The 13,619-nt window shown below is 39.2% G+C and overlaps 1 protein-coding gene across 3 annotated transcripts in view; it reads right to left on the bottom strand.

Moving 5' to 3' along the window:
• CRYBG3 (crystallin beta-gamma domain containing 3) overlaps window positions 1-13,619 on the bottom strand; it is a 98,433-nt gene that overhangs the window by 26,165 nt on the left and 58,649 nt on the right. For all 3 annotated transcript variants that reach the window (XR_013998874.1, XM_081138344.1, XM_081138345.1), the window contains exons 13-17: window positions 12,260-12,402; window positions 12,027-12,153; window positions 11,159-11,191; window positions 5,082-5,191; window positions 1,782-1,908 (exon numbers count right to left, since the gene is read on the bottom strand). Coding sequence is in view for 2 of the 3 variants with exons in the window: in XM_081138344.1 (XP_080994470.1) it covers window positions 1,782-1,908; window positions 5,082-5,191; window positions 11,159-11,191; window positions 12,027-12,153; window positions 12,260-12,402 (540 nt within the window). In the remaining variant the exon portion in view is untranslated. The remainder of the gene's footprint in view (window positions 1-1,781; window positions 1,909-5,081; window positions 5,192-11,158; window positions 11,192-12,026; window positions 12,154-12,259; window positions 12,403-13,619) is intronic.

The following is a 13,619-nucleotide window of genomic DNA, read 5'->3' on the forward strand; positions in this document are numbered from 1 at the left end:
GTCCCCCTGTGGGTCTTTGCTGGGATGCCCAAATTCACCTCATATTCCTTCCATTTCCACACCAGACTTACTGCCCAAACACGTCTTCAACAAGACTTTCCAAAGATTTAAAGCATGCCATGCCAAGGCATTAAGAAAATGAGTGAGCTGTCCTTACACAAACTGAATATACCCTTTAATGAGTTCCTGGAGTGAAAAGGCCGCAGCTCTCGAATCCTTCCCAAGAGGCACCTTCGCCTACCCTGCCTGAGCTCCACTGGGCCAAAACGGGGACGTGCCACCATACAACTTACGCGAAAAACCTCTCTATTTTCACTACTAATTTAAATTATTCATTTTTTGACCTCAGGGATGTAAAAGAATTGCAACTCTTCAGAGAAAAACAGTAATATTCCTCTTTAATTTTGACTCTGTTTCTAAAATTCCCTCCTTGGCAATTTAGTGAGCTTAGCTCACTGAATTAGCAGTCCTATAAAATCCTTTCAAGATGGTACTGTCGTATTAGACCTACATATTTTGCTTTCAGTGTCAATACCAAATAAGTCTCTGTCTGCTGGTTTGACCACTAAAAGTTCCCAAAAAAATTCCTTTCCCAGTGAATGTGGCCTACTTTGCAAAGCCCGTTCAGTTTTGTCAGTAACTGGAAAGAGTGACCAGACCACATTTTTCTCTACAGTTTTCCTCCCACAGACAGGAAGCATCAGGAGCCACTTAGTCTTCCCAAGTTGGTGTCTAAGGGGCCACTGAGAGAGACCAAGGCTTCTATCTTATCCTTGGTAAGACACTATTTTTAGCCTGATACCAAGAATATTCTATCCAGGAATGCCCTGTGAAGTAAGACCACACTGCTTGGTCTGGGATCAATGATCCTGAGTAGGGCCATCATCTCCAAAGCCAGCTCTGGCTGGAAGGTCTGAGGGATTCCTGCTACTATGTACGGCTTTGAGTCACCACACTGGCGATCTCTGCTTTGATCAAATGCTCCCAGGGAATCACCATAACCAGACATTGGGAAAATATCCCAGATCCTCACTACTACTTCCTTTTCATAGGCTCTACCAACTAGGAGCTCAGAATTGACGTCCCAGATGTTTCATGTTTAAAATTCTGAGTAAATATGACAGAAGGGAGAAACCACTTACTCTATAAATGTGGGCCTCCAAGGTGACCTAGATAATTCTGCACAAGCCAGGCAGGAAAGTCCTAGTTTTCCCCCAAACAAGGTTTGAAATCAATACCAGTCATGGGCGAGGCCCTAAAGTAATACTGAGTAGCAGAAAAAGGGTGAGATTTATGTAATAATAAAAAGATCAATTATTTTCATTAAACTATAACAATTATAACCATGATCTAATAGCTAAAACTAATCAAGTGCTCACCATGCACTGGCATTTTACAAGCATCATCTTATTTAATATCCCAGTGTCCTTATAAAGTTATTACCTTCTACAGATGAGGAAACTAAGTAACTTTGTCAATGTCGCCCAAACTGGCTAAAGTACCAAACTGGGTTTAAAAGTCAGGCCTGTATTACCTTAGTTCCTGAGTTTAGCATTCTGCTCAAGAACACAAAAGAACAAAAAACAAAAAAAGAAGGAAAATATTAATGCTACGTTTTGGTTCGACTTCATCAGTAAATCTCAATTTTACAATCCACAATTAAATTGTTCAAATTTTTATACCTGCCCGTGTATCGTTTCTTCCAACTTCACATTCTCATTCATGGTAATTAAACCGGACAAGAAAAGGTCTTATAATTATGCATTCAGCAAAGTACTTACATAGCCAATGGGCTTGAGGGACTTGACTTCAGATGTCGGGCAGCCACAGGAAGTAAGGTCAGCATAGAGGCCTTCTTCTAACACACACTGGTTATTAGAAATGTCCTCTTGGTAATACAGGAGCCAGCTATAAAGACAAGCCGTGGGACATTCCGTCAGACAGAGGCAGCTGGCAGCATCAGCTCATCACTGTGCTGTGGGAACCGGGGCCGGGGTACCACATAGAAGTCGAGATGCTGACCGGCAGCAAATACCCACCACCAGTTTAAAAAACACAGCTACCACTGTCATATATTGAGTGCTCACCATGTGCCAGACATAGGCTAAGTGCTTTACATAGACTTCACTCTGTCCTCAAAACTTCCATGAGATAAAACTATTAAAATATATTTTAATCCTCACCTGGGTATATGATTTTAATGAAAATTACAGAGAGGAAGGGAGAGAGAGAGAAATATCAATGTGAGAGAGAAGCATCGATTGGCTGCCTCCTGTATGCACCCCGACCAGGGATTGAACGTACAACCTAGGTATGTGCCCTCACTGGGAACTGAGCCCTCGACCTTTTGGTGCATGGGAGGATGCTCCAACCAAACCACACTGGCCAGGACATAAAACCATTACTTTTATAGGCAACACAACACAGGCTTGGAAGGTTAGGTGATTTGCCCAAGGTCCCCCCAATTTATCAAATGATAGAGCTGTACTTTGAAAGAAGACATCTGCTTTAAGCTAAAGATATTAACTTCATTTAGTGCCTTCAAGTACAAAACTCTGGGATCAAATTATAGTGATTATTAAGGTCTTAAACACATTAGAAAAGTTTTTATGGGGGGAAAATAAAAACTTGTATCTGTACTTAACGATGAGCTTGCCTTCAGTCTGAGTTAGAAGCTAGACTCCTAAAACCACACAGCAGTATATAAAGTCTGTTACCTGCACATCTGATAGCTAATTAATACTATAAAAAACAAACCCTTTAGAATCTTTGATATTACTTTCAATATAGCGATCATCAAAAATTTGGTTAAGACATGCCCTTTTGAAAAGAAGGAACCCAAGGGATCGATGAATTGGCTGCTACCACTTCAGTTTGGGTGTGTTAAGTCCTAGCTCTATATTTTAAGATCACCAAAACTGTACTTTGGTTAGACCAGGTTAACTTTGGAAAACCACAGAAATGCTCTGTGGCATTATAACTTACTGTCATACCTTCTACGTAATAAGCATTTTATAGCCAACATTTATCAAAGGGTTTCAATGTGTGGGGCATTGAGTTAAGCCCTCCACGTGCATTACGTATTTAGTCTTTATAAGAATCCTTTGAGGTAGGTACTATTACCATCCCTCCTTACAGATAAGGAAACTGAGGTTGAGCGAGATAATCCAATATGTTGCAGGTTACATAGCTGGGAAGTCATGGAACTGGGCTCAAACCCAGATCCTTCAAGCATTCCAGGTACTGAAGCAATCGCCACGGTTCTTATATTGTCTCTTTTAATAAACTGGTTTTTGCATGTTTAAGTGATTTAAAGAAATTAAGAGGAGGATATTTCGTGACAAGTGAGTATTAGATACAATTCAAATTTCAATGTCTATAAACAGAGCTGCACCGGAACACAGCCACGCCCACCCACTGTGCGCTGCCTCTGGCTGCCATGTGCGACAGAGGCAGTGTGGAGAAGCCGGACACAGCCCGCGGGGCTCACAGCTCGAAAAAGTCTGCTGACCCCTGGTAGAGAGGCTAAGGTAGGAAATTCATAGCCGAGTAAATGTTGGCAGAGGGGAGGGTGAGGGGCAGCGTAAGGATAGACTGCAGAATAAATAGGGGAAATGAGACGAGTTGATGGTAAATCCTGGAAGAATCTGAACATCTCACTGGGATTAGAGAATGGCTATGGGATTTTTTTTTCTTCTTTTTAATCTTCACCCGAGGATATCTTTTCCATTGCTTTTCAGAGAGAGTAGAAGGGAGAGAGACAGAAACATCAGTGTGAGAGACACATCGATTGGCTGCCTCCCACACATGCCCGACCCAGGCTGGGGATCGAGCCTGCCACCGAGGTACGTGCCCTTGGCCAGAACTGAACCCGAAATCCTTAAGCCCGCGGGCCCATGCTCTAGCCACTGAGCCAAACCGGCTAGGGCAGCTATGGGACTTAGAGCAGAATAGTAAAAATATTAAGCTGAGTTTTGGGGCAAATAAACAGGCAATAACTGATTTGTGGTAAGCAATGGAAGTAATACAATGCTGGAGTGGGGTTGATTAGGGGATGAAGTTCCACAAATAGAAAATAAGATATCCTAGTCTCTACTGGATCAGGAGAGAAAGGAGAATTGATGAATCCAAGGTATTTTAAAGAATAAAGAGACTTTGATGAGTCATTAGGTAGATATTTGATACACAGAGATGCCACTGAACTGTACACTTAAAATAGTTAAAATAATTTTGTTATGTATATTTTATAAAGTCAATAAACAGAGTATATATGTATACACACATACATGTATAAATACATATATATCAGCAGCCTTGAGACTTATACACCGTTTCACATATTTGTGAAAAAGATCCAGTATGTTGCTGCAGCTGGAAGAACATAGGACTTAATAAAGTATGACCAAGCCATGCTGGGTCTGGTATCTGGTGTGTGATCTTGGGGAAACCCTAACTCTGAACCAGGGATCCTCATCTGTGAAATGGGGATGATAAATACTCTAAACAAAAACAGTTCTTAAAATTGAGGAATGTCTTATCTAAACAAAAACACTAATTTTTTAAAAAGAAACATGTCTTCATTGATTTTGAGAGAGAGAGGAAGTGCGAGGGAGAGAGAGAGAGAAACATGGACGAGAGAGAAACGTCATGGATCGCCTGCCTCCTGCACGCCCCCTACTGGGGACTGAGCCCACAATCTGGGCATGTTCCCCAACCAGGAATCAAACTGGTGACCTCTTGGTTCCTGGGTTGACGCTCAACCGCTGAACCACAGCGGCCAGGCAAAAACCACTAATTTTTTATAGCATTCGATTATGCTACACAATAAACATACAGTAAGAAAAAAAGTCACTCAAATGCATCCAAAGTGGGCTAATCAGCATCCTGTTTCTCTCTGTTACACAATGGCTCATAATATGAGTTGGACAAAGTTAATATAGGCTAATTAGCAGTTAAGCAATGAATAAAAACATTTTTAAAATTTCACTGTGCAAGCAAAAAATAATACAGGTCAAATCTGTAAATTTGAAAGAAATTTAGTTTTAAAACAACAACAGAAAACACTCAATAAGCATACTTACCAGCCCCGAAGAACTTTAAAAGAACATGGAATGAATGAAGTCAAATCAGAAGTTTCTTTTGTAAAATCTACACATTCACCTTGGAACCCTGGTTTACTGAATGCTTTGAGCTAAAAAAACACACCAAAAACACAAAAAGAATATACAAAAATTACACAGAAGACAATTGTTTGACAGCATCACAAAAGCAAACATTTAGTTTCATGTCCTTATAAAAAGTTCAGTGAAATACTAGACTGTTTTGTTATTCAATTAATCCATGTCAAGGGTGACATTTTCCTTAAACTTACATTTCCCCCTCTCATGTTTTCAGAAATGTCATCATTTATTTACCATTTTCATCTATCTCTTGCACAAAATACTGGACGCGGAAGCCCTGAAAACAATTCTACCTATAAGAGTAAATCAGAATCCCTCCTCCACTAAAACATGGTCCTTGTCCATTGTATCAAACAACGATTATCTCCTGCGATGACACTACAGGTATAAAATAATAAGCAATTTAGCGCTAAACACAAAGGAGGCTAGCGTTAGTATGAGGGGTGGTTGGTATGCCTCTTCTCTCTCCAGGTCTTCCTGATCCACTGTTACTAAGAGGGAGGCGGCGAGAAAGTGAGCACGTGCCCAAAGCGAGCGAGAGCTGGCCCTGAGCGCAGAGCAGCAGGTGGTGAAGGTGACGATGGGATTAGTGGAAGGTTTACGGTGAAGGAGGAAAGATGCCTGGGTAATGCACTTCGGTTTACAGGATGCACTTTACTGATAAGAACACCTTAAATGCACATCTTACAATTATATATGACATTTTAATTTTAGTTCTTTTTGCTAAAAAACACTCCCATGAAATCTCAACTATAATTCCCTTTAGACCAGAGATACAGTATCCACAACTCTAGCGACCCTGGATCTATAATAGGTGAGAAAAAAATTAATGAGCCCTGTAAATATTCAATAATCCATCAGAGCCTTGAAATGCCACGGCCCGCAGGTCTACCCTGCATGGACAGGCCTGCGCCGGGCTAAGAACGCATCATAACGAACGATCTGCAGCATGGCCCCCTCTGCTGCTCATGCGGTCATCGTGGAAAACAGGCTTCTTTGAGCAGCGAATATTCACCTCCTTCTTCCCCAGGGCCCTTAGAGGCCGAGGTTCCCTGAGTTCTGAGGAATTCTTTCTTGACTACATCATTCAGCTTTGAGCTTGCTTAGTCTGATATCAAAGATCAGCCAAAACCAGGGAGGTGAGAGGACCAATTTCCCCTGACCAACTGCCGCCTGCACAACACGACTTCCTATTGTGAAACCAGGCTGCATTTGGAGCATTAAAACTCCAAGGGACTCCCTGCCGTAAGGAGGTGACATCCAGCAAGTTTCCCCCATGGTCCTCTTGGTGCACACAGTGGATAGCAATAAAAAGGAAGTCCAAAGTGAGACAGACTCCTGGAAAATTTCCTGTATAAGAACAATTCTACATGTCCAGGGAAACTGCCCCTCAATTTCTTGATAAGAGCATATATTTTGGTTAGTAGTTTTTCAGGCTATATTTTAAAGGCTTAGAAAACATGAGTCTAAAAGTAAATCACATTTAACTTCCAAAAATGTAATTAATTTCTCCTACATGCTGATATTATCTTAATTCACAGTAAGACTTGGAAAAGCCACATGAGAACAGAGATCATGGCTGTTTCACCCACTACTTGTATTTCCAGTTTGTTTTCATATTGTTGAGCTTAAGATTTATACTTCAATATTTCACCATGAAATGTCAAGTCCTGGACAACTGACAAGGCAAGTTGACACGTACAGTAGCCACCTCTACTTTTGTCTGTGTTCATACCCAGAAGCATTAATTAAAATTCACACACACACACACACACACACACACACACACACACTCTGCCATAAAGTATCTTTTTGATTTATGGGTTAAACTATTCTTTACCCAAACTAAAAAAGCAGGGCTGAATGTTCATCTGAGTTTATTTTTACCCCTAAAATGAGATTTAGTTTATTCAAAATTTGAGCAACACCAGAAAAGTAACACTTCACTCCGACTACCTCACAAATGCCTCAGAATAGAATAATTCTCATAATGTTCTGAGGAAGGTCCATACAGAAACCAACACTGCACTTACTAGTTACAACAAACTGTGGTTTCTACTCTTGGTAAAATCAGGTCCTGTGGAATGCTAACTGGATAACTATTTTGGTTTCCTTTCTAGGTTAATGTAGAATAAATGTACAAAAATTAGATAGGTTGCTTAGAACATAAGCAAGTAGATAAATGAAAGATGAGTTTATTTCAAATCACACCCAGCCCTCTGTGCCGTCTGGGCATGGCTCAATTCTTACTGGTCCCCCAAATAGAACTGTATGGAAGCAGAAAAAAAAAAAAAGAGTGCGGGGTAGAAGGGATCTATGGGGGGAAAAAGGGAACATCTGTAATACTCTCAACAATAAAATAAAAAAGATCTACATATAATCCTTCACAAGAACAGGGGGGGAAAAAGAGACTATACCACTGGTTTGCAAGGCAAGGTGCCTTTTCTCATATATTATCTTATTTCTTCTCTAGAACTGTCCTTTGAGGCAGAAATTATCACTGCTTTATGATGAAGATTTGCAGAAATGCTTTTTTACTATATACTTTTCATTTATGATATATATGAATAAATGTAATAGGTCTTTAATTTAATATGAAAAACTAAAAACTCAACAGTTTATTTACCAACCAAACACAGAAGTTATACTCAATTTATCTACAATATCAGAATTTTATTTACTCCAATATTAAGATAATTTCTATGAGAAACATTCTCCCCTGTCTGACTTTCTGCTGCCCTGTGGGCCTCCTTCAAACAAACATGCTGATTGTTAGACAAAGAACAGTCTTGCTTCCAATCTTCCGTTGCATCACACTGCCTCATACTGTAGCATTATCTACTTTTCCCATCACTTACATGTTCTACAATAACTGGACTTCCCTGATTACTCAGGGAATGGTTTTCTTTACTTGGAGAAGTACTTCCTGAGGATTTCTGGCATTTGGATTCTATAAAGATGGTCTGGTCACAGGACCATGAATAAGTGTTTTTCTCTACTGCTCTTGAATCGTAATGACATTTGACTGAAACAGCTGTCTTCCTATCTGCCATCAATGATAACAGTAACCACAAGTATTAAAAGTCTGCAATCACTCTAAAATTCAATGTGGCCGAGTTATGCAATACTAGAAAACATCCAGTTGCTTTTTCTCAGCCAGAATCATGCATAAAATGAAACAGGGGCTCAGTATTTAAAGAAATCCAAACTTCTTATTGTATTTGCAAGTAGGCTTGAAAAAGATTCTAGGAAAGCAAAGTCCTTGATTGGGTCAAAGGGGGAAAGTGGTTAGAATTTCCAGGGAATGGGACCTGAATACAACCTCCTTGAAAACCCAACTCACTGTTATTAGACTTAATTTAATGAAATTTCTGATTTGGACTTGGTGGGGGAGCAGGGTGATGACATTATGAACACAATCCGCATGGTTTGTTTTTTGTTTTGTTTGGGGAAGAAAAAATAAAATGCCACCTGCTGAATATGAAGAACTCTATAATGATCCTTTATATTTTGAGCTGGCAACAGGCTTGGTGATTGAGCTTTAGTCAGAAACAATCTTCTCAATACAAGGAGGTATTGTTCTATGTTCCAAATAAGACACATCTCATCAGGACATGCTTACACATCAGCAATAATATTTTTATTAACATAACTCTCATGATGTATATCAATCTCTATCCACATACATTTTCTGGCTTTTCCTTTCTTAGGATGCTTGAGGTTCCCTGTCAAATCATCAGCATAAAAAACAATTCTCTCTCTGACTTGAACTCCGAGACATAACTTCCTTATTCTGCAGAGAAAACTACTGCTTCACCTGCACACAGCATCTGAATGGTCAGTCTGACTGTCACAGAAACTTATAAAGAGGAAAATGCTTTCTAGCTACTGAACGGAACCAGAGTGCCAGCCAATCCTTTCTGTTTGGGTAAAACAAGCAATGCGCTCTGAAACTTGGGTCCAGTGGAAATAATATGAGCTTTGATACTGGGTAAACTAAGGAGACTTTGTCTGCATGTGACCAAATACCCAGCTACCATCCACCTGTCAGAAATGTTTATTTCACAAGGCAATAGCTGAGCCATAGCCAGGAAAATGAAGGGCTGATTCCACTGGGCGCTCTCCACTGCTTCCTTTTCTCTTCAAGTCAGACTGGAAATACTAAGAAGAAAGCCCTATGAGCAATCTGCCCGAAACAAGGAAGTCCACACAAAGAACAGGGATGTAGGAGGAGGAGACAGAGCTTAAAAGAATGTAACTTCTATCTGCACTTAAAACTCAGAAATGTGCAGTTAGGAATTATCCCTATTTAACTCTTAAGATACGTTGATTCATGTGAAAAGTGCTGTAAGAGTCCACAGCTGGACTTTACAAAGATTCAAAATAAATATCTGGCAGGAAGTGTCTCTAAACACCACAGCTCAATTATATAGGGTGGAGCAAAAGTGGGTTTCTAGCAGTTCGTATGGAAAAAGACATTCAGGTTATGATGATTACAATAGCTTTCTTAACTCTTGTGTTTTCCATACGCACAAATGTAAACCTCCTTTTGCCCCTCCCTGTATTTAGAAAGGAAATGTTCCCAATAGGCCTGAGTTAATCAGAAAATGAAACCTGGAAGCACTGTAAATAGAAACATGGTTAAATTAGGCTGATATGAAATATATAAACACTGACACGAACATGAGAAATATAGAACTCAAAGGAAGAACTCAGCACTATGTAAATTAGCAAATGTCAAATAATTAAAATTAATTAATATATATTTGCTTTTAGACAGAAAACTTTCCAAATTTGTTATTTAAAATGAGAGGAAGCAATTTTTCATTCCCTCTTCCTCCTAAAGTAATACAGCTCCTATCATGAAATATTTTTCTTGATGTAAAATCCTGAAATTGTGGTTCAGTGGCGATACCAGATAATGCCTATTTTGCTACTTGTGTGAAATGACACAAATTCTAAATCTTGCTTTGCTCCTCAATAAATGGGATTAATCCTGACCTCACAGAGTTATCAGAAGCACTAAGCAAGCACTAAATAAGCACAATTTCTTTTCCACCTTTTTCACCCAGCCCTGCAAGCCCCCTCCCCCCTGACAGCTGTCTGTTCTCTGTATCTATGAGTCTATTTCTATTTTGTTTGTTAGTTTATTTTGTTCATTAGATTCCACATGTGAGTGAAATCATGTGGTACTTGTTTTTCCCTCCTGGCTTAAGTCAGTGAAGGTGACTTAAGCAACAAAAACCAAACACTCAAAGACACAGACCACAGTATGGTGACTGCCAGAGGGAAGGGGAGGTGGAGGGAGGTGGAAGAGGGTATGGGGGGGATAAATGGTGATGGAAGGAGACTTGACTTGGGGTGAACACACAATACAATATGCATATGATGTGTTATAGAATTGTACACCTGAAACCTATATAATTTTATGAACCAATGTCACTCCAATAAATTCAACAAAAAGTAAAAAAAAAAAAAAAGGCACAATTTCTAGCCTTCAATGGACAATAAACAAACGTTAGGCTCCAGAGTACTGTCCAAGCCTTCAAACCACTAACACCAGAAATAAAGGAGGCTGCAATTTTACTAGTGCTTTTAAGAAATCTCTGATTTAGGGATTCGGAATACATTTACGTAATAAGCACGCCAAGATGGCCAGTGATTTCTCCATGTGCTGAATAAGAATAAAACATTCAAGAACAGATGGGCAACAGGGAAGAAAGAGTGGCAGAGGTTCAAAATGATCCCAAAGTGGCCAAAGTGGATTCTCTAGCAGAAGAAAACAGGAGGTGGGCCACATCCAGGCCGGAACGACCACTAACGGAGACGGGCTGTCTTCATCTCGTAGGTACCAAGCACAGTGCAGACCGCCCTGACTCGGCCGCAAGTTATCTGAGGGAAAGGATTTGAGAGGAAGGGCATACATGCTATTAGTCAACAATTTAACAATCCCAAGGTAAGGCTATTTTTAAACATACCAAATGTGGAGGCTCATTTATCCCGAGTGGTTCCTGAAAAACAAAACATTTAAAAAAATTGTTAACCATACAATCCTTGTTGTGTTTTTGAAAGTGTTGAAAATATCCTTTGGAAAATGGGGAAAAAAAGTCTAGACAATTTATTAGATTTCTTGAATTGGCCATGACCCTCAAATAACTTACTGAATTATCTTATAATAATTTTGTATTTATTACTAATTCACTTTGAGTAATACTGTAACTGGAAGAAAAATCTGCCCCAATACCTATTATAACAAAAGTGTCTGAACTTCCCACCATCCACTCCCCCGTAACTATCTCACGGGCACCCATACCATCCCGCAGTGTTCATTATTCCACAAGCTTTTGGGGGAATGCCCTTTCTGCTCCACTTCCCTGCCTGGAAAAATTGTTTTTTGTCCCTTCAGATATCACTCAATGTATCCCCGCTGTGGCACAGTCCCCAATTGTCCAGGTTCTGAGGGCTTGCTTTCCCCTGCGCCCCTCCCACTGCCAACACACTTCATTTTTCCCACTAGTCATTCTATAATTAACTGTCCACATGCCTATCTCCTCAAAGACGCCGAGACCCATCAGGGCAGTCTTACTCATGTCTCAGTGAAACAGTACAGTGGCAGAGCAGAGGCACTAAAGAAACGTTGCTCAATGAGCAAACGGACCAGATTACAGAGCCTCTTCATCAGTGTGCTAGTATCACACACAAGCTCTCTATGGAGGCTACAGAACTCCATCTGCTGTTTCATTTTCTCTACATACACGTAGTTCAACAATTCCATTTTGGAGAAGCTGGTTCCACACTCATGCCATTCCGCGCCCCTGGCATTAGTTGCGGTCACACTTAACTCACCAGTTGGACAGGTCGTATTGACATGATTGTGTCATTAGATCCTCCCCAGTCAAAAAAGCATTTGTATTTCCCTTTCTCTAAAACGTACTGCTCTCCACAGAAAAACTTCTGCCCGTAGGCAACCCATCTAGTAGGGGGAAAGGAAAAAGAACAGAAGTGATGTAGAATCGAGCACCCAACAGTTTCAGACACCAAAGAACCTCCCCAGGCTCTGAAGGTAGGAGACAACTTACACTCCACTTTTAACATGAATGGATCTTGTTTCATTGCTGAAGCCCATTTCTTCTAAGTCAGAAATCTCCTGATTTGCAATGTCAATATACTTCCCACTTTCCAGGTCAGACTCAAACAGCGTGATGGAAGATTCTATAAAATTCTAAAAAGAGGAAAGGAAAGTTTAGAAAAATGCATGCGTTTTGTTTTACGGATTGCGAAATCTCTGCACAATTTTCACATACTTGTAGAAACAATTTTAGTAGTTACTATTCCTAACTAGTCTTAGGACAAAAAAAAAAGGCCTCAAGTTGTACTTTAACGAGGAAAACATATAAACAGAACTTAGTCAACTGTTGGTAAATTGCTAGGACTTACAGGCCACCATATGTAATACTACTTGTAAAGGAAACTAAAGTCTCACTTATACCTAAAGAGCAAAAGCTACTTGAAACAAAATGGCCAATGGGCAATGAAGGAGGGGATTTTATGTGTTTAAATGAAATGGAAAAGAATTGTCTGCTTGACAAAAGAAAAAAATATTAAGAATTAAATTGGGAAAAAATGTAAAATATTTTTAGCCAGACGTTTGAAACAAAATTATCAGAAAAACTCTAAGACCCAAAAGGATAAGTCAGCAAAAACACAGATAATTTACAGAAAAATTAAAAATAAGCAAATGTCAAATTTCACTAATAAAAATAATTTCAAAATAACAACGATTGACACAATTTTCATTTTTTAAATTAAGAAGGATTTTAAAATCCAGTTTGGTCAGGGAACACTGTTGGTGGAAATATACACTGGACAGATTTTTTAGATAATAACTTATAAATATATTTAAAAGGCTGAAATTGTCAACATTCTTTGAACCTGTAATTCTTTGTTTCAAGTTGAGTTTCTTAAAGAAACTAAACAGCAGGCAATTTATAAGCAAAGATACATTATTTGTAATAGTAAAGAGCTGTAAACAATGTAAATGTCCAAATGGTGTATCAAGATAAACTTTTAAGCATCTACCACTTGACGGAATAAATATAATTATGATGAGTTAACAAGCTAACAGTGTAAATGTAGAAAATATTCTACATTTACTACTGGTTGGAGCTTTATGTGCATTATTTTCAAAAGAGCAACCACATGAGATTATACTACTATAATTCCCATTTTACAACTAAGAAAACTGAGTAATATATTATACTGAGTAATATACATATATTAATATAACATATATTAATATATGTATATATACACACGTATATAGATATACACACTTATATAAAAACACATCTATATATCTGCCATTTTCCAGATGAAATCAAGACTCTACTAGTGATCTGCCACCTTAAAGTCCCCAGAAATAGACTCCCAACTGAAGTA

This window comes from Miniopterus schreibersii (genome assembly GCF_964146895.1).
Source record: "Miniopterus schreibersii genome assembly, chromosome: 5".
Classification (NCBI taxonomy): domain Eukaryota; kingdom Metazoa; phylum Chordata; class Mammalia; order Chiroptera; family Miniopteridae; genus Miniopterus; species Miniopterus schreibersii.